At 49.4% G+C, this 19,792-nt stretch overlaps 6 protein-coding genes across 6 annotated transcripts; 3 read left to right on the top strand and 3 right to left on the bottom strand.

Annotated features, from left to right (window-relative positions):
- Nucleotides 1-626: 626 nt before the first annotated feature.
- FTJAE_988 (Erv1p) lies at nucleotides 627-1,306 on the top strand (the record flags this gene model as incomplete). The annotated part of the gene is made up of 2 exons (XM_037356845.1): nucleotides 627-862; nucleotides 919-1,306. 2 exons carry the CDS (start codon nucleotides 627-629, stop codon nucleotides 1,304-1,306), a joined length of 624 nt encoding a protein of 207 aa, XP_037211855.1.
- Nucleotides 1,307-1,763: 457 nt separating this feature from the next.
- FTJAE_987 (PRE3-20S proteasome subunit (beta1)) lies at nucleotides 1,764-2,731 on the top strand (the record flags this gene model as incomplete). Its single annotated transcript, XM_037356834.1, has 6 exons — nucleotides 1,764-1,797; nucleotides 1,862-1,907; nucleotides 1,964-1,978; nucleotides 2,027-2,061; nucleotides 2,113-2,353; nucleotides 2,413-2,731. 6 exons carry the CDS (start codon nucleotides 1,764-1,766, stop codon nucleotides 2,729-2,731), a joined length of 690 nt encoding a protein of 229 aa, XP_037211854.1.
- A 4,637-nt stretch (nucleotides 2,732-7,368) lies between these two features.
- Nucleotides 7,369-8,875, top strand: FTJAE_986 (PHO85 cyclin-6; the record flags this gene model as incomplete). Its single annotated transcript, XM_037356823.1, has 2 exons — nucleotides 7,369-8,643; nucleotides 8,702-8,875. The coding sequence occupies 2 exons, from the start codon at nucleotides 7,369-7,371 to the stop codon at nucleotides 8,873-8,875; spliced, it is 1,449 nt and encodes a 482-aa protein (XP_037211853.1).
- A 683-nt stretch (nucleotides 8,876-9,558) lies between these two features.
- Nucleotides 9,559-10,481, bottom strand: FTJAE_985 (uncharacterized protein; the record flags this gene model as incomplete). Its single annotated transcript, XM_037356812.1, has 2 exons — nucleotides 9,559-10,125; nucleotides 10,179-10,481. 2 exons carry the CDS (start codon nucleotides 10,479-10,481, stop codon nucleotides 9,559-9,561), a joined length of 870 nt encoding a protein of 289 aa, XP_037211852.1.
- Nucleotides 10,482-10,973: 492 nt separating this feature from the next.
- FTJAE_984 (tyrosinase precursor (monophenol monooxygenase)) lies at nucleotides 10,974-12,894 on the bottom strand (the record flags this gene model as incomplete). The annotated part of the gene is made up of 4 exons (XM_037356801.1): nucleotides 10,974-12,059; nucleotides 12,107-12,373; nucleotides 12,424-12,554; nucleotides 12,618-12,894. 4 exons carry the CDS (start codon nucleotides 12,892-12,894, stop codon nucleotides 10,974-10,976), a joined length of 1,761 nt encoding a protein of 586 aa, XP_037211851.1.
- A 1,112-nt stretch (nucleotides 12,895-14,006) lies between these two features.
- Nucleotides 14,007-17,755, bottom strand: FTJAE_983 (DNA-directed RNA polymerase I subunit RPA2; the record flags this gene model as incomplete). The annotated part of the gene is made up of 2 exons (XM_037356790.1): nucleotides 14,007-17,234; nucleotides 17,285-17,755. The coding sequence occupies 2 exons, from the start codon at nucleotides 17,753-17,755 to the stop codon at nucleotides 14,007-14,009; spliced, it is 3,699 nt and encodes a 1,232-aa protein (XP_037211850.1).
- Between the last annotated feature and the right edge of the window lie 2,037 nt (nucleotides 17,756-19,792).

Below are 19,792 nucleotides of genomic sequence, written 5' to 3'. Positions count from 1 at the left end.
CGGATTCTACTATGCATATAGGGTAGGTGCAGTGATAATGGAATCAAGTCTTCAACACGCAGCACTAGAGAATATGAAGTTTTCAGCCGGCTGATCTTATATGTTCCATATGTTTGACCTTGTATTTTATGAGGAAGGAGGTGAGTATCCGAGGTCTTTATACTGGCCTCCACGGTCTACCACGTCCATTCCTTCAATCTTCCTAGCTTGACTCTGTATGACATGATGAATATTGTATAGAGATAGATAACTATAAATTCATGCCCTTTGTTTCCTTATCGTGTCCAAAGCAAGAATTCATCAACTTGCTTCTATCCTTTAATCGTGAAGCAACTTTATACATGTAGTTGAACGTTAATACTCGTGATCGTATGCTCTCCGGATCCACCGATCTCAACGGGTCCGTCCCGGCGACGGCCGGCCCCACCAACCACTCATGCCACTTTATTCTGGGTGACCCCCCGCTGCTTCAGGACTCCCAGGGTCTCTTGCTGTAACTGGCTAGTTGCGCCCAGAAGCTCGTTCGATAGAGGTCCCTGCTGGAATTTATCTACTATCATGAGCCATCAACTCAAGCCTTTGGAGGATTAACCTCTATCTCACTCTTTTAACTTCACCACTTAGTCATGGCTCGTCGACAGCATTTAACGCTGACCTTTATTCTGGTCCTTGGAGTCTTCTTTACCTTATCCTATTTCTTCTCCGGACCCTCGCGCAGTATTCTTCCTAAATACCAAAATGATGTTGAACTGCCCCTGAAAGACGCCCCTCGATCTGAGTTCGCTGCTGACCTTGGCGCTCTGCCTGCTGGTCTCCTCGATGGCAACTCTATTGCGCCTAAGCTCGAGAACGCGACGTTGAAGTATGTTGATAGACTTCCCTTTCACGAGCAAAAGCACCACTAACACGGCTTCACAGGGCTGAACTTGGCCACGCGACGTGGAAGTTTCTCCATACGATGATGGCACGATTCCCTGATAAGCCGACCAAGGACGATCGCATGGCCCTCGAGACCTTCATGCACCTATTCGCCCGACTCTATCCTTGCGGCCAGTGTGCGGCGCATTTCCAAAAGCTTCTTGCCCAGTATCCGCCACAGACCAGCAGCCGCAACGCAGCGGCTGGATGGCTGTGCTTCGCCCACAACATTGTCAACGAGAGGGTGCACAAGCCTCTCTTTGACTGCGAAAATATTGGCGACTTCTACGACTGTGGCTGTGGTGATAAGGACAAGAAGGAGGGTGGTGCAGAAACCACAGCAGCTGCCCAGGCCCAGGGGCCGGATCAAGAGCTGCACAAGCATTGAAGAGCTAGAACATAAAAATCCACATTAATGTACAAGTATTTCAGAGGGAGGACCACGTATGTGCTAGCTTTGGCTGGTCCAGCTTGTTCATGCTTGATATACCACAATTCCTCCAGACTCCTGCACGCGTAACTATCATAAGCGACGAAACAGACAAATAAACACACGGAAAACAATAAAAAGTTCCATAAGATCATACTAATACATGCATCAAGAACGGAGTGCTGTTAGAGTCAATCCCCATCTTCATACAAATGAGGGGTCACGTGAACTATCACATGACCTAATAGCTGGCTGTTCGCGCGGCTGCGCGTTCAGAGCTGCCTTGAGCTTCACTTGAGCTCCAGCCTTCCTCGAGCAGCGAGCAACGACCACGGACCATTACAAAACACAACTCTGAAACGATCGATCTGCCAATACATTTGAACCTTCACGAAAACACCACTAAATTGTCATAATGGAGTTCGGCAACGCTGGAGTATTGAACGAGGGTGCGTTGGAACTCTTTCGTCATAGCTTGGCCCTGTCGATATGGAAGCTTACAGATATCACCAGATGGTATCCATGTTGATATGGATCGCCTGAAGAAGGGAGAGGTCAAGTAAGTATTGAATGGTACCTCCTGTCATTAAGCGCAGCTTGCTAACATGTTCAAAGCCTGGGAACCTCGATGTACGTGCTTCCCTAGTGATGCAAACGACATAACCTAACATATCATAGTATGGCGGTTACTTTCAAGGACGGTGTTATTCTTGGTAGGCATCTCATGGCCCGATGGAAGTGCATATAGTAACAATTATTCTTAGGTGCGGATTCGCGAACAACGACCGGTGCCTACATCGCAAACCGAGTGACAGACAAGTTGACGAGAGTACACGACACTATCTGGTGCTGCCGATCTGGTTCAGCTGCCGACACACAGGCTGTTGCCGACATTGTTCAATACCAGCTCGGGCTCTTTGCCATGACCAATGGAAAGCCCCCCATGACACAGACTGCTGCGTCAATCTTCCAGGAGATCTGCTACGCCAACAAGGACCGACTGTCGTACGTTCCGCTAACCCCATTTCAAGTCAAATCGAAACTGATACTAATATCATTTACAGGGCTGGTCTCATCATTGCTGGTTGGGATGAGCGATTCGGTGGCCAAGTTTACTCTATTCCCCTGGGCGGTTCCCTTCACAAGCAATCTTATGCTATCGGCGGTTCAGGATCGACCTACATCTACGGTTACTGTGATGCCAACTGGCGAGAGGGCATGGAGAAGGATGATGCAGTCAACTTCGTCAAGGGAGCCTTGAGGGAGGCCATCAAGTGGGACGGTAGCTCTGGTGGTGTCATTCGTATGGTCGTCCTCACCAAGGACGGTGCGGACCGACACTTGTATCTCCCTGATACCGACTACGCCGTGCGGCACGAGTAATCGTCCTTAGTGAACAGGACAAAGTGAGGAAAGGAGAAACGACTTAGCATGAGCAGCGCTACTATGAAACCCGTCATGACAAAGGGTGTGCGAAAGGGGGAGAGGCCTTCCATGGTCACCCCTAGCTGATGCCAAGGTAAAGAACGAAGAGCATATGGTCAAACTCTTCAGAGAACAGCCAACGATAGATGCTGGAAGCGCTGTACACTAGATAATGGGAACAAGAAAACCAATACATCTACCGACCTCATTAGGAAACAAATCAGGATCCAATATGGGAGCGGAACGGGATATGCATCGGGCCGCGATCCAAGTCCAATCCCCGCAACATGTGAAGCTGCGATTAGGTTGATAACGTGGGGTAACATTGCTTGGTTACAAGCTACTGGAATACGAGCCTACATGACGGTGCAAATCAATTCGAAACAGCCCAAATGAGTCGCTTTCCAAAGCAAGGCGGACATAGATAAGTGGTGGCGGCTATCTACCTTAGATTGTTCACCGCTTCTTCTAGAATGAGGCTTCCAGTGATGATCGAAATTGGTGTATCAAGACTTGCAGCAGAGTGGACTCAGGGCGACAAATGAGGGACTCACGAGACTTGTGTGGTAAGTACCTGGTGATGCGGGAGTCGCTATTTCAGCTGAACACTTGCCATGTGCTTGAACGGCAAATGCTCTTTGGCTCAAGGCGACTGCATAAGATGCCCGTGCTTTACTCTACTGACTCTGTCTTCAATCTTATTGTATACCTGAGCGGTGAACTTTGAACCATCTTATGATTTATATCAGCCAGCAATAATAGGCAGAGATGTTAATTGACGAAGATAGGGCACGTGTACATCCATGAAAGTGAGAGAAGATCACTACTACAAGGAGCCTTTCCCAAGTGATCAGGGATTGTAAATTCGCTCTCCTGCATAAGACTCAATCGTGAGACTGCAGCCCCAAGGAGGTTGCACCCGATGTCGGTGGCCCTTTGTATATATCCGGTGTGGACCCTTGCCAACGGAAAAAGACGCAGGAGAACCCTATATCAAGTTTTGTTTTCGTGAAAGTTCCAGGATGGTAGAGGGATGCTGCGTGATGAAGGTGGTGAGTTCTCGTGTTGATGACGGATTTGTATAGTTGAAACGGTCAACCTGCAGATAACCGGTATTCATCATCTTGGTTGTCCACTCAGTTTGAGAGGGCTTATCAACTCGTAACTACGTACCTTCGGTCAATAACTTACCGAACGCCGAGTTGGAGTTGTATCAAGCTTATGGCTGTGGTGTTAATCAGGTTGAAATGATGACTTGGATGCTGAGCATTTACTGATACATTGTTAGTCAAGGGGAGGCAAGAAAACTACGACCTCATCTGACAAAAATACTCAAATAACCTTGGGATAGACTTCGTAGGCTTCTGGACTACTTGTCTTTGACTTGAGCTTAGGGATACAATATTTGGTTACATACTGAGTAGGACATCTACTGTATAAAGAAACATGACTATTCCTCTTCTGACCATACGCCTGATAAATCGAGTTGAAACTGCCAATACTCGGTTAAAGACTGAAGATCACACTCATGTACGTATTGCCTTTTAAGTTATCGTGTTTAAGCCTTCATGCATGACAACTCTACGCAACTACACTGGTTTTTGTATTTCCGAGTTGAGTTACAGAGCCCGTTCTTCGAAGAGTTTGGCTCTTGTTGGGAATATCACATCACTTGTTTGTTTCTTATTAAAGAGGAGTGATCACACCCACGTGCGTCGATCCTTGGCTCTGGGCTGTTTCTGGAAATGTGGAGGACCACTTCAGACTGACAAGATACATACAATGACAGTTCTTGAGTCTGGCATGGAAAAGAGAAAGGATGAAATATAGAGCACGATGTCATTGTTTTGTACATATCTGGATAAGGTATTGGCTAACAAAGCCTGTCATGTCGTTGTCAAAACCCCTGATCTACAATCACTAGTATTTGTTTAGGAAGGTATGGTCCTAATGAGTGGAAGACTCCTTCCTTCGGATCTTTGGTTGGGACAGATAAGTAGAAGCGAGGCATCGGGGTCAAGGAGGAAGGAAGCGCCTTGATGGATTCTTTCCCTGATTCAGAGTCGACTCAACAACTTTCTGATCGCTTCACTACTCGCCAAGAGATATTAAAGATAACTTCTCTCCTTTCCTCTTCTCCACCGACTACCTTACGCATATCGTTGTCCCCACGTTATTGTTGATTTTCCTTTTCCTTCTTTTTTTAACATAACTGTTCACTAAGCCTTACGTACCTCGAGACGTGAATATCATATATCGAGTTGTTGGTCAACTCGTCTCCATCTCAACTCCACTATACAGCGAGCTCGAGCCATTCCAACAGGTCCATCGCCTGACCTGGAGAGACCCCTACGCTAGATTCAGATCCAGACCAGCCCCAGCGAACGGACCGGAAGAGTACCAAAGCCTCTAGGCCAAGCTATTTTGGTCGACCGAGCCAAATCATACCCCAAAGCCGTGTCATTCGATTCGCTGTCGCCCTTCCCCCTGCAGTAGATGGGGCTTGAACCAAAAATTTTATAGCTGTGTTTATCGAAACTTCAGTGCTCGCTTGCGTGTCGTCTGTGCTGGACTCGGAGCTTACAGCGATTTATTGCCCGCTATATCCTAGCGGTATCTGTCTATCGGCCTAATTATCATAACGAAACCTAACGTGGTGAGATGAACTGCTTCTAGTATTCTGCATCCGAACACCTAGAAGACGCACTCCCACGTTCGAGCTTGATAACCCTTGAGCGGCAGCCGACTCGCATCATTTCTTTTAGGAGGTATCGATCGACCAAAGCTCTGGACTTATCCTCAGCTAACGCGCTCCGCTCCGGTGGCCGCTCCTCGCCGTGTCCGTCGCCTCCTCCGGAAGACGCTCCAGTCTTGGAATCACGTTTCAACATTACCTAAGACAACCAATCGCTTTCTATCCTTTGGTGCTTGTCACTCTTAACTTGACTTAACTTCAACCTACTCCGAATCCAAAGAGGCTCTTCGAGTATCACCCTGAATCAATTCGCACGGTAGCTCCTTTTATATCATTACACCCATACACGCTTGCGACTGGCTTTATCTGGTTCGAACGAAATCTGCTTTTATCTGCATAGCCTTCGGTAAGTGCGCCATATGTTTGCTTCATCTTGATGTGTTTCATGTGCCCAGTTTCATGTTTGCCTTACCACCTATTATTTCCTTGTGTACCACACATCGTCACCCTTCATCAATACATGAGCGTCGAATTCAGTTTGCCAAACCTGAGTGAAACCCGACCACGGAGGAAAATTGTCGCAAACACGAGGGCGCCTGGTGAACAGTCTCAGGGACCGAGTCAGCCACCCACCCTCAACTTCTGGATGGCTGCACGCTGCACAATATGGTGGCAGGGGGTGGTGACGTCGTCGGCCTGTGCTTTCAAGACGGATGCGAATTCACAAACGCCACTACACTTGCCATGGCCGACATATCGGACATATCGTTGGACCTCCACTGGTTTCAACGACACTGCAGGTGGCAACGCGATGGTCATCCCGCCGTTCTCGTCATTTGAACAATTGCCAATGGAATATCAGGCTATGCCATGCAAATCCGCACATTTCTTGTCTCGAATGACGAAAAGCCATGGGCATATCCTTTGCGCATCCTCTTGACAGGATATGATCAACGACGAATCACACCTCAACCCCCACCCAACAGGAATACATTCTTTAGATGGGCTCCAGAGGACAGTTAAAGTAGCCGTGGATTGCACTGGGACACCCTCGAATTATCCAGAAAAGAAAAGATTGCAAGCAAAGGGGAAAGGTGAACCAAAAAACACTCAGAACCCTGAATTGCTGCAACAAGATGCACCAATCAGACCAGGGAGATGCACCACTGAGCTGGTTCCGAGATTTTGTCGGGGAGAATGAATCGGCCTTCACCCCACCATCCGGTCGACCAGCCGCCTCGACCACCACTCGGTACCCGCTGGCTCACCCACGAGGGGCGGGTGCTTTGCTCTGGTGCGCTGTGAGGACCACTCATTAGCAGGCTGTTGAACGCCTGGGCACCCACTGGACGACGCCAGTTGCTAGTCAGTCAGGCTGACCGGGAGTCCCCTCATTCTGGCTCCATTGACTGCTCACTCAGCCTCCAAAAAGCCTCCAGCATCCACTGTTGGGCTTGTCCTTGTCTTGGTTCTGGTTCTGGTTCTTAGGAGTCTCCACCGGCCCGATCCTCTCCCCTCCTCTACTGCATGTTGTCCCCTCCATTTGCTTGATTCTTTTCGATTTCCTCAACTTGTCTTGGCTTCTGACATCGTCATCGCCTCCATTCTGCATTGCTTCAATCTTTTCCCACAGCTTGAAATCCCCAAGAAGCGATATTTATCCTATACGATATTGTTTTGTGCGATATTGACGACTAATAGTTTGTTTTTATTTTGTCCCGCAGTTTAACTCGCCGTTTACGATTTCACTTTCCTCTGCGAGACCAGCGACAACAACGATACCCCTCCGTTTCTCTTAATAATAACTTTCGCTTCATTCACCCACGAAAGTCTGTTCGATAGCGATGTTATGGCCGCTGTGATCGGCGACCTTATCTCAGACACCTCATATCCTCATACCATGATTGCCAACCCCTCCCTTCAACACCATCACTCACACGACTCTTCCTCTTCTTATCGATCCGCCAGCCGATCACGACGCTCCACTACCCCGCGAGCGCAGCGTACAGCAGAACTCGCCGACTTCAGCGGCAACCACAGCTCTGCGACGTGGTCGCACGCGCCTGCATCTGCATCGGCTTCAGAGTCAACTTCTACTCCAGTGCCTGCGGGTCACGAAACCGCCCACGTGTCGGCCACTGGCGGAGCCTCGCGCTTCCCCTCCCCGCCTCCGTCCTCATCGCCCGCTGCTGCCACCGGCCCTGCTTATGCCGATGATGCAAAGAGTCCGTCTATGGCATCTGACGCGAGGGACTCTGGTCCCCTAGGTCAAGCTTCCCAGCCCGGCCCAACTTCTCACAACTCTTCTACTCAACAGCCATCTCCTGCATCCGACGATTTCCAAATACCCAACCCGTCTTTTCCTCCCTCCAGCGCATCGTCGCAAACGCCAACACAGACTGTCATACACATTCGTGACCTAGCGCATATTCAGAGTCTGGCCAGTGCCGACCTGCTATCTGGCAATGGCGGATCCGGCATACTCAATGACCCGCCTCTTCAGCAGATGAAGTATGAGATTAGTGGTATGCCCATAGGGGATATCATCGAGATGGTTGCTGCGTTACTAACAAAGATCACGACCACCAACGATTTGCAGCACGATGCAATGCAGCGCAATGTTGCTCATCAACAACAGGCCAACCAGTCCGGGGACACTAGTGGCAACTCGATCTCATCGTTGAACCATTCAGTTCTCGCGTTTCACGGCAAGAATGTCCCTGCTATCACCATTCTCAGCTACCTCTCGAGAATACACAAGTACTGCCCCACTACCTACGAGGTTTTCCTCAGTTTGCTGGTATACTTCGATCGTATGACCGAACGTGTCAATGATATGGTCACGAGGAATGAAGAGAACCGGCGGCAAACGCGGCCCCAGCAACCAAATGCAACTTCTCCTCAAGACACCCCTATGCGCGGTGAGGGCATGGATGTGGACGAGAGTGACTCGGACCTGGCAGATGACGACGATGAGGAAATGGCTGACTCAACTCGACCAAGCCGGACAAGCAGCCATAGGGGAGCTGCCACCCCTACTGAATACAGTGGCATTGCAGCGGCGACATACTTTGTTGTCGACAGTTTCAATATACACCGTCTCATCATCTCTGGTGTGACGTGTGCAAGCAAGTTCTTCTCAGATGTTTTCTACACCAACTCAAGATATGCCAAGGTATGTAGCTATGCTCAGCTGCCCCTTTCTTGCTGAGATGAAACTAACGACACGATAGGTTGGTGGTCTGCCTTTGGTTGAACTAAACCACCTCGAGCTCCAATTCTTGCTCCTCAACGATTTTCGATTAGCCGTTCCAGTGGAAGATCTGGAAGCGTATGCGACTATGCTTGTCGAATTTTATGCACGAGAAGTAGTTGCCAAGAAGGGGGGAACTGGAAACACTGAGTGAATAAAGTCACCAAGTGAATGTCAGACAATATGCTACCCTTACAGAGCTACCCGCATCTACGGTGGACAAACGTTGATCGTCTGCCTTAACCGATGAATATGGGACCAACTCCGATTGCCCTGGCAACCAAATACTTCAACCGATGCGAGACACAGGGGCGATCCCCGAAAAGCAAGCAGCCATTGATCAGCGTCATCACTGGTGTTTGTTCTAATTATATCTATTGACAAAGGCCTTTGGCTCTGCTATTATCCTGTATGGATAGCTTATGACGATTGAGGGGATATTGAGGATACCGAATAGCTTTTAAAGGGCTGAGTGTATGACTTTGTTGGACATGTGCGATGTTTGAAGGACTGATCGAAAGAGCGAGCAGTGGGCTGCTCAAGAAAGCTGTATTTCTTGCGTAGACTGGGGTACTTATACAGACATGGGCTACGGATATGGGTACGGAGAGCCAACGGAGGCAACCTGTTGGTTTGGAGACGGGGTTGAGGTTGTTATTTTTGTGTGACACGCAAACACTAGGAGTTGACGGTGTTTTGGTAAAGAGGCATTTGCTTACTTACGTATATAGTAACCTGCATGACTCTCCCTAGCGCATAGGTCTCGAACAGGGATTTCTTGACGGCCAAGTTGACTTTCAGATCCAAATAAGCAAACTGTGAAACTCTTCATGATGCTTATAGCCTCGTCCTTGGCGGCTCCCATGTCTCTGGGTGACCAAACTCGATAACAGAATTCTCCATCTTGATCCCAATCTGCCATTTGGACCAACCAGGCCAGAAGTTCTCAAACTCACCCGTCAATTTGCCCTCCTCATCCCGATGCTGCTCAACGTCAAACCAGCCCAACATACACTTGGACGTAGACTGTTGCGGAACGACAGAGCACCACTGGTCAGTACCAGGCAGCTCGCCCTGACTCCCAGAGCCTTCAGGGAGAGGAGGGAAGACCAAGGTGGTGTCGAAGCCCAAATAGTTGATCCATGAAGTTCGGAAGGGAAATGAGGGCGCATAGCGAATGGGCTTGAAGGTGGCTTGGAAGAATGGTGTGGGATCCGGTGAGGCTGACTCAGAGCTAGCTGAGTCCGTGGGCAAAGTATCGTGAGGATATACCTTGACAGTTGTAGAGCCGTTTGAGTTGTCAGTCCAGTCGAACTTGGCGAGGTGTTTGGGGACGTTCCAGTCTAGATTATCCTTTGTTAGTAGGGGAAGAGAGAAGATATCGCGAGAGTAGGCGTACTCTTTCTACCATTGTAGCATGTGTGTTTTTGAGAAACATAAATCCGCGTAATCTTGACACCTTTTCCTTTAACTCTCCTCCCATTCTCATCCTCCTTCTCATACCCAAAAGTCCCCGGCGCGAGAATGAGTTCATCGTAGGGTCCAACTGGAGAGTCCGTGTACCGAATAAGCTGCAACATACTCAGACCTCCAAGAGCTTTCTGGTCTTTGGCAAAGCCAGATTGTCCTTCAAGAGGAGAGTAAGCCATGGCTGGAAGACCTTCTTTGGCTTGCGAGGGAGACGTCCAGAATATGAAGGCGTAGATGTCGCCCTTGAGGGTCCATGGTGGAGGAACGGATGGGATGTGTGAGTCTGCCATGTTGTGATATTTGAGGATCTGAATATCACAGATGATCGTGGGAGGAGTAGAGAGTTGCTATATACTGCTTGACAAGGGCGAAATAATGCTTATGGCGTTTTCTTATGACATAGCAGCTGAGACGAGGTTGCATCAGAGACAATACCAAGCCTTTGGGGGTCAGAAGACTTGTGACCTCTGTCCTAAGGGACAAAAATGCTTGAGATGAGTTTAGCATATCCTAGCAGGCCTATATTCCAGTTAATTTTTGCACCTTGGTTTGAGTCTGAGGACTAGACTATGTGGTTGGTGCTGTGCTGTGCTGTAAAAGCCACCAACTCCAAGTCTCCAACTTCCAAAGACATCAAGCAGCCTCGGCACTGACGAACAGGTTTCCTAGACAAGACTAGCTCAGTAAATTCAATTCAATTCAATTCAGCAAAGACTTGTCAATACCTCTTCTAAACATGTCCCGTTCTACCTGTTCTTCAGCCTAAAACCCAACACACTCATCTAAGAAGTGTCTATCTTGAACGAATCTCGATCATCCTTGTGACTTGAACTGACAATTTCAACACGTAGTCCGCTGATCTCAGCTGGATCCACAACCCTTCTGAAGTCGGCCATCACACAGAGCTGGAGCTTCTGTCGTTCCAGCAGATAATACTCGACCTCTTTGAAACCGAGACTGGGGAGGTCTCCATATACGACTCTTTCTCTGAGTCGAGATTCGATGGGCAGTGCTGCTGTAATCACCGAGTCTGATGGGTTTGCCATGAGATTGCCAGCAAATGGGATACCGCCGACATAATGAGACGTTTGCTCACCACAGTCAGTGGGCGGCTGTCCCAGGTAGAAGTAGATGGTGTAGGAACCGGAAAATGCACCCATATTTACCAACACAGCGATAGTCCACTTGGTCGTGTAGTCTGTCGAAGGGATTCCGCCTGCCATCTTAACGTCCGTGCTCGCCTGAAGACCAACCGCAGCTGAACCTCCCCACCATTCGCTGACCTTCTTTTGTAACTCTTGTCGGACATCTTCCTTCTGTCTCCCCGTGAGATCAGTATCAGTATACGTGTATCCGAAAGCTTCTGTTGTCCTGGCTGTGTCCGAGTTCCAGAAGGTGCCGTCAACAGACGCAAAGAACGGAGTCAATGGAGACTGAGAGTCTTGCATCTCCCCCTTGAGAGTGGTGAAGCTATTTTCTCCCGCCGGCATTGGAGTGACCCATGAGTACGGGTTGAGAGCTTGCCATATGGCAACTACTCGATCTGTCATGGCGTGGTGAAGTAGGAACAGTGGATCGAACGAAGACAAAGGGACATATGTCATGTGTCCTCCGAGACCGCCGTCGGTATGAATAATGTCGTGAACAGATTCGATCGAGTCTGCCGTCGACAAATTCTGCGTAGCACCCCATGCCTTGGTCCCGAAGCTGTTAAAGTCCTTGTAACTAGTCAAGAGCTCATAGAGGCGCCGTTGTATCTCTGGAAGTCTCGATAGTAGCGCAGCGTTGACCTTTGGGTTGTCAGATGTCGGGTCGGTTTCACTCTCAGATACGTTGGGGGCTCTCTTGGTCTCGTCCCAGTCTCTCAGCTAGTTGACAGTCAATGCGAGTTCTCTTGCAACGTTGGGGCACTCACTGGACTCCAAATCATAGCAGTTGCGTTCTTGGGATGAAACCTGTACGAGTAGAGAGGGTTGCGTATCTCCTGAACACCTCGAGGGCCCCATTGGGAGATGGTCGCATTCCAGAATACATCAGGAAAATGCGATTCTCCTTCAGGGGGAGGCATTGCCCAGTCCCAATACGGCATTCGGAAGTCGCGTGCAGCATCTATATATGTTTGCCGATCGGTCCCGTTAGGAAACATTCCGGCAATGACATTGGCCATTCGATATAGCTCTTGCTGTTCCATCTAGTTAGCAGAAGCACGAGGAATAACAGGTCTCCTCATACCTCAAAGAGAGCTAGATACGGCCGGTGCCACACTGGGAAAAGAACGGAACTGTGAGCGCAATAACCAGACTGGTTTGCTCCTGGAGCGGCCTCAACACCATTCCATGCCTCGAAGGGAACCCCGTGAATCCCTGAACAGGCAATGTATCAGTAAGGCATCCTCACAACGTTTTGCTTGAGACAGTGTCACGTACCAGCGATCTTGTACCACGAAGCAGGGTCGTCCTGACTGACATCCTGGAACATGCTCATGGAGAGTATGAACAAGTCCCACTTGTATCGGTCGGCCTTCATCTGTCGTATCTCGAGCCTCAGTGGTGTAGTGCCATTGCGAGTCTGAGGCAGAGCCTTGACGACGATCGGTGCATCAGGGTCTTGTCTGCGTGTGAGGGAGTCGATATCAACGCCGCCGTAGTTGTAGCTTTGTGCTGTGACGGCAGCGAAGAGCAGCCAAGCGAGGATGACACGCATGGTGTAGGTTGATGAGGATGTGAAGAAGAGAATGGCCCAAGTTTGGGTATGCCCAAGTTGAGTAGGTAGAGAAACTAGGTAAGTAAGTCGAAGCTAGGCTTTATCTTCCTAGGGGGAGGTGCAATCTGTGTCGGCTGCTGCACCTGTTGGGCAGGTCCAGCTATAAGATGGGCCTACTCGTTATATAAATTGAGTCTTAGGCACCTAAGGCATCGAAGAGTGATAAAACAGGAAGAGTCGAGACTATCGAAGACTCGAAATGACCTCGAGAAAAGAGTAAACTAAACAAACAAACACCGAGTTCAGTCAAGTCATGGTTATATAAACAACCCAATGTTGTGGTGACTGTGTGCTATTGCTGCTCGTTGCACCACTTCAAGCTTCTAGCCTTGCTCTAGATATACCAAAGAAGCACTGCTCTCATCTATACCCTCCACTAAAACTCTCTCTCTCTCTCTCTGTGCAATGCTATTGTCATATCCTACAAAGGATCCACGTTGTTGTGTGCCCCTGTTCTGCTCTCAGCCAAAGAGACAGACAGTAGCAGATGGACGGAATCACAGAACGGCTTGTTACATTTCCCCCTTTTGGATCACAAACACTCCTTTCATCTTCCAACAACAGCTGTCCCCTCAGCTGCCATTCGTCCATAGTCTCGGCTACTCGCAGCCGCCTTATTCGTTTTGTATCACTTGGTTTCCTGGCCAAGGTATACGGCAACCGATTGTCCACGTTCTCATGCTCCGTTTGCTCGGCGCTGTCCGATGCCGAGATGCCGTGGATATGTATCAATCTGTGTGTGTGTTGCTGCCGTCATTGGTGTCATCTGCTTATCAACCAGAAATACCTGGTGTTGGCGGATGGGTGCAAGTATGATGTCGAGTAAAGTCGGTGAAGACATCCCAATAATTGTCTGTGAGTAAGGTACCAGAATGCATGGCATGGATGATGATGTTTGCCAGCTGGAGGAAAAAAAGCACTTGCAAGTTCTAAAAGGTATTGTCAAGTCATACTCGTATTAACATGATGCACTATTGTGAATGTACAGGGTCGCCGCCATATAAACAGCTCAAAGAAAAAAAAAAACCAAATCATCAGCACAATATATCCCTCTATTTTCCAACCCGAACGCCATCTAATGCCATGGGCCTCATCGGACCCTTCCGAGGCTCATCGCCACGGTCCACACGGTACTTGAGCTTGACGCCCATCGCAGCAAGCTCAACATCAAGGAACTTGAGCGCACCAGGGACAACAACTTGCGTAGTGTGGTCGCCTCCGACCCACGAGTTACCGTGGCCGTCCTCCCAAATCTCACCCTGGATCTCGGTAAGATCGATGCCCTCCGCGTCGTCCAGCTTGACCGCACAGGCACGGCATCGTACGATGCTCGCGGCCTTCTTCTTGCCCGGCGCAAACTGTGACACTGTTGGCTGCACAGAGAGGAACGAACCACATCGGCGGCAGATCCACGATTTCGAGTAGTCAGAGCAGTTGAGCAAACGATCTTGAAGCAGGAAAGCAGTTCCGTGTGCCAGCAGAGCATCACGCTCCATTTCTCCGACACGAATACCACCACCCCTCTTTCGGCCCTTAATAGGCTGACCGGTCGTAGGCACGACTGGACCTGTGGTTCGCACCTGGTACTTGTCGTTCACCATGTGTCGCAGTCGCTGGTAGTAGACGACTCCGATGTAAATATCAGCTGCGAGCTCCTCTCCAGTGATGCCCGAGTACATGGGCTCATTGCCGTGGTAGTTGTACCCAGCCTTCATCAGCTGGTGGCCAAAGTAATCTCCTGCCGTGTTCTCTTCGTCAAACTTGAACGGCGTCGAGTCTTGCGCAAGGCCATGAAGCGCGCCAGCCTTGCCTGCCAGCGACTCCACAAACATGCCTATCGTCATACGAGAAGGGAAAGCGTGGGGGTTAATAATAATATCGGGGGAAATGCCTGTCTCAGAAAAGGGGAGGTCCATCGTCGGCCACTTTTGCGAGGCAACACCCTTCTGTCCGTGTCGAGAAGAGAACTTGTCACCAATGATGGGCGATCGGGGAATACGGAACTTGACAGAGATTGTTTGCAGAGGCTCGTTACCTGAATCGGCTCCGATCAGGCGGACTTCCTCGACAAACCCTTGCTCCGAATCCTTGTACTTCTCATAGTGAGTGATGCCATCGAGGTTCACCAGTTTGCCATTGTAGTCGGGAGTCACGGTGTGCCAGGCACAGATGACGTCTCCCTCTTGAATCAGGCGACCAACGTGAGGCAGACCATCGTCATCCAGCATGCCCTGGTACTGAGCGCTCACGTAACTGTGTGGGGCAAAGCCAAAGGCCTTGGTGACACTCTTAGTGGCCTTGGTTCGAGAGTCGTCCTTGAGTGAGATCTTCTTCGTCTTGTAGATTGTACCATGGCCAAAGCCTCGCTCGTGGGCACTCTTGTTGAGAATCATAGCGTCATCCATGTCGTATCCGGTATAAGAAATGACAGCAACAACGGCATTCATACCGTTGGGGAAGTTGTCGAAGCCATACGTGTTGTGAAGAGGTGCTCGCACAATGGGTGTTTGGCCAGTTTGGATGCGATAGGACTTGTTATCGGTTCGGTAGCGGATAGCAGCGCCAGGAGTTCCCATGGTTTGCTTACCCATCTGACACTGGTACATGTTTCGGGGAGACTGGTTGAAATCGGAAAAGGGTGTCATGTTGGCGAGAATCGAGAGCATGTTTGTGGGGTCGAACTCGACATGTGTTGACTTGCCAGACTCGACCTCCTGAGGCACAACGGCAATAGACATGTAAGGCTGCTCATAAGGACCAACCCAATCCTCCTTCTGAAGAGGAAGGTATTTAACAGGGCGCACCATTCTTGCGGGTGTTGATGTCATGTAAATACCGGGATAAGATCCACCCCTGGATGGAGGAACGTAGCCAATCTCAAGTTGAAGAGGAACTCCATGAGTACCCTCAACCTTCCAGTATCGGAAGCAGTCCGCAATTCTGACAGACTCCTTGGGGGTACAGAAACCAAGAATCTTGCCATCAAGCATGACAACGACATTCTCTTCAGTCGAAGCCGAGGAAACGTCAACGATTCCAAGCTCCTGAGCGAGAGAAGCAATATGAGACACATCGACGTAGTCAGTCATGATCTTACACTTGTGCGCAAGATGGTTGAGAAGACCACAAGGAGCACCATCGGGAGTGTGGACAGGACACATAAAACCCCACGACTCTGGGAGCAGCTTTCGGACGGCCGTAGTCTTCAGTTGGGCGAAGAAGGCACCACGATGCACCATGCGGAAATGGCTGATGAAACGCAAGAAGTTGAGCTTCTCAGCCACGACTGTGAAACCTGCTGTTTGTTGCAAATCAAGACCTGAGGCGCTTTGCAAGTTACCTGTTGACAGGAAGTATTCTAGAGCATTTCCAAGGTTCTCGTTGGCTTTGCGGAAAATGTTGTTGGGGAATTCCTTGCGGAAATCCTCGGAGGTGAAGGCAACGCCGGGGTTCCTTCGAAGGTAATCGCGCAAAGATGCTCGAACGTTGACGCTGAGGAACTCATCGAGTCTTTCCTTGAGGATCTGTCCGTACAAGAAACCACCAAGCAAGATCTCCTGGTTCTGGACGGCATCGGGGTTGTCGACAGCACAATCACCAGCGACAAGCGCATAAAGCTTTCGGATCATGAAAAGAAGCAGCTTAAACTTCTCCTTATCCTGCTCTTCAGTAACATCCACATTTCCAAGGTGGACCAAGACAATTCTTCGCAAGAACTCAGTTCCAACCTCGAGGTTGGTCATGGTGTCCGGCACTCCCAGAACAACTCGGAACTTCTCGCCCAGGTATGCTCTTGTATCCGACTTGCTGTAGAGGTTGTATGACTTGTACGTCCGTAGAAGCAGCTCGATTCGGTGTGTCAAGAAGGTGTTCTCGGTGGACTTGGAGCCAGCAGGACCGACCAGTCCCTCGAAGATTTCGCGATCATTGGTCTCAACCAATGCCTTGAGGATCATCATGACGGGAACAAGGTATTCGTTCTTGCGCCATGAGAAACGGAAGGTCATGTTTCCGTCGCTGAGGTAGTGGAGGACGTTGGTCTGAGAGGTTTCGTCGGGGCGAACTGCACGAAGAATGATACCATAGGGAGTGTAACCAGGGCCACGGTTCTGGAAACTAGGTCGGTTGATGGCCATGGGAAAGTTTCGCTTGTTCAACTGCAGCATTCGAATAATCTTCTCGATACCGTTCACGATAAAGTATCCTCCAAGCTCCTCGGATTCTTCCTTTCTCTCAACGAGGAGCGCGGGCGAGTTGTTCTCCAGGTGACATCGGTTCGACTGGTATTTGTGAGTTAAGAAAACCCAAAAGCAGAAATTGGTATGCAAACCTTGATCATGACAGGTACTTGGCCAAACTCTCGAGTAAATTCAACTGGATCTCCGCCGTTGATGCGGTACTCGAGAGTAGCTGAGAGCCTTCCTCGATATGTTACATGGCGTTCTCTGCACTCGGCGGGGAAAACCTGACGGTTCCGGGCCATCTTATTGGAAGGGGGCACCTGAGGCTTCTGAAGGAAGACGTCTTTGTATCGGATAGTGAGGCGATTCTTGCCATCTGGCGAGGCGCGGTCGTCGCCATCGAGGTATGTTCTGGCGCCAATGTCGGCTATACCATGCGCCAGCAGGCCTGGCTTGCCATCGTCGCGAAACAAGCCATTGAAGGACTCGAGGTGAGGGTCGACGGCTAATTGGAGGGCAGGATATGCAGTGTGATCCTTGGGAGGGTTTCGGAAGAGGTCCTCTCGGCGCAGGGTGTGGAATTGGTGATCCCACTCGGTTTCGGTGGCCGAGGGTGCCATGGTGACTGGTACTCTAGAGAATGGCCTAGAGCTTCAAGAATGGCGAGACTCGGTGTGAAGTTTTTTGAGCGATGGCAGCAATTCCAAAATAAACAGTAGTAGAGCCAATCGCAATAGAAGAAAACATTCGAAGAATCTTGCCTGTCGCTGTAAACAATGAGAAGCGGCAAATCTATTGTGAAAGACCGCTCGCGATCGCAAAGATTGAGGCTATCGCAGCGCAGAAAAAAAAAGTTCCCAGCCAAAAAAAAAAATCAAAGCTAGGCTTAGTCATTGTTGTTATCTTATCAGAGGTGGAGTAATGAGCTAGCGAATGAGGAGCAAGCATCATCGAATGCGGGAACTGGTTCTATCAATCAGTCAAGCGATTTAGGTGTAACATTTGAATTCGGCCGCATGAGCGGTTGAAACGGCTGAACGGTTCATTGCATTCATAATTTAGAAAGAAGGCATAAATGTCAAGGCCAGTCAAATGAAACACACACATTGAATCAATATAGCGAATAGCCGGGCTAGGTATCTTATCCTTGCGGAACCAAGCTCCCACAGAGGCAGCATCGCGAACGAGAAGATTACATCGTTCCAGGATTCTTAGCTAGAGGCGATAATAAACGAGAATGATGACGAATTACCTACCGTTTCCCAAGTCACAAGGCATGCTTAGCAAAGAAAGTTGGCCCCTTTGTGTCGCCAATCACCGCTTCAAGAGCATGAAGGCCTAAGGCTGGTGCCTGGGAAATAATTTAGGTACGACGCTGACTGAGTAAGTCGAAGATGGGGGCCAGGACGACGGGAGGTTTGCAAACTGGAAAAGGTGGTCACGATTCGGCCTTTTTTGTTAGTAACAAGTGCGATAATGGAAAGTTTGGAGGCACTGAAGGCCACTAAAAGTATACTGTCAGCTACCAATGTAGTTATCTCCGGTGGCGTAGAGACAAGAGGTAAATAGGTAACCAGATGAAATTGGAGCACGCCAGACACTCCGGAGTAATACTGGGCTGCCACCTTGTCGAGGAATAGTCCAAGGATGACGAGACGCACTTGTCTTGCAGCCCAAAAGTGAAAAGCTTCCCAATTACTACACGAATAAGAGCTGGGGTTACAAGCCTCGAATGCGATGCCTGCAGCATCTGCAGCCCAACCTGCATTGCAGTACATAAGGTACAGTACATACAGGTACCATGTCCAAGAATTGATTGATTGATGGTCCTAGAGATAAACGCTTTGGTGAGACCTCGGTTGGTTTTAACCAACTTCACTTGATTTGCAGGCAAGAGCCCAATTCGCTGCACTTGGTCTTGGTCCTCCTGCAGAAGAGAGTACTTCAACACTATGGTCTTCTGCACATCTTACTATCTTTCCATACTCACAGCTACGGCTCCTCCTTGAATCATCTCGATGTCAAGGTAACCCTAGGGTCATCAGATATCACGACTCCGCTACCCAAGTGCCGCTGCACAGGGCAGCGATTTATGTGTGGCTCACCTCATACCCTGCAACAACTTTCCTCCTGCAACCTTCAAAAACATATAATCGAGCTGGGCTATAATACTACACTCAACAAAGGACTGTAGGTAGTTCGAGGCAGCACATATCCTTGATCTGCAGGTCGGTCGTCCGTCCAACAACTTGATTCATCTTCCCCTTATCAACCAACGCCTTTAACTTGTGGCTGTCCGTGGCTGGCGATCAAGGCCCACACACTCTGCATGTGTTATTGCAACACAACATTGAAACACCTCAAACCGCCCGTATTTGAAACTACTGTACATTGCACGATCCGGAGGGAGCTGCATTGCCCAGGAGATCTCTTATCCGCTTTCAAGGCCTATAACCACAAGTCGAGCTCGACCAGGTCAGTTGAGTACCTCGATCAGATCCAGTATTGATCGTTAACGCTGTCACCGTCTACAAGTCTTAACCCATCGGGTGGGTTTGTTTGCCGGCTCCCGTTCTCTCAAGACCCTGCAGCTAACCGTGAAGCACTTTGATTTTAGGAGGCAATTTCGAAGATAGTAACATTCAAATCAAACGCCT

This window comes from Fusarium tjaetaba, assembly GCF_013396195.1.
Source record: "Fusarium tjaetaba strain NRRL 66243 chromosome Unknown NRRL66243_c0000022, whole genome shotgun sequence".
NCBI lineage: Eukaryota > Fungi > Ascomycota > Sordariomycetes > Hypocreales > Nectriaceae > Fusarium > Fusarium tjaetaba.
The sequence above is the reverse complement of the archived record's forward strand: the minus strand, read 5'-3'. Positions and strand labels throughout refer to the sequence as shown.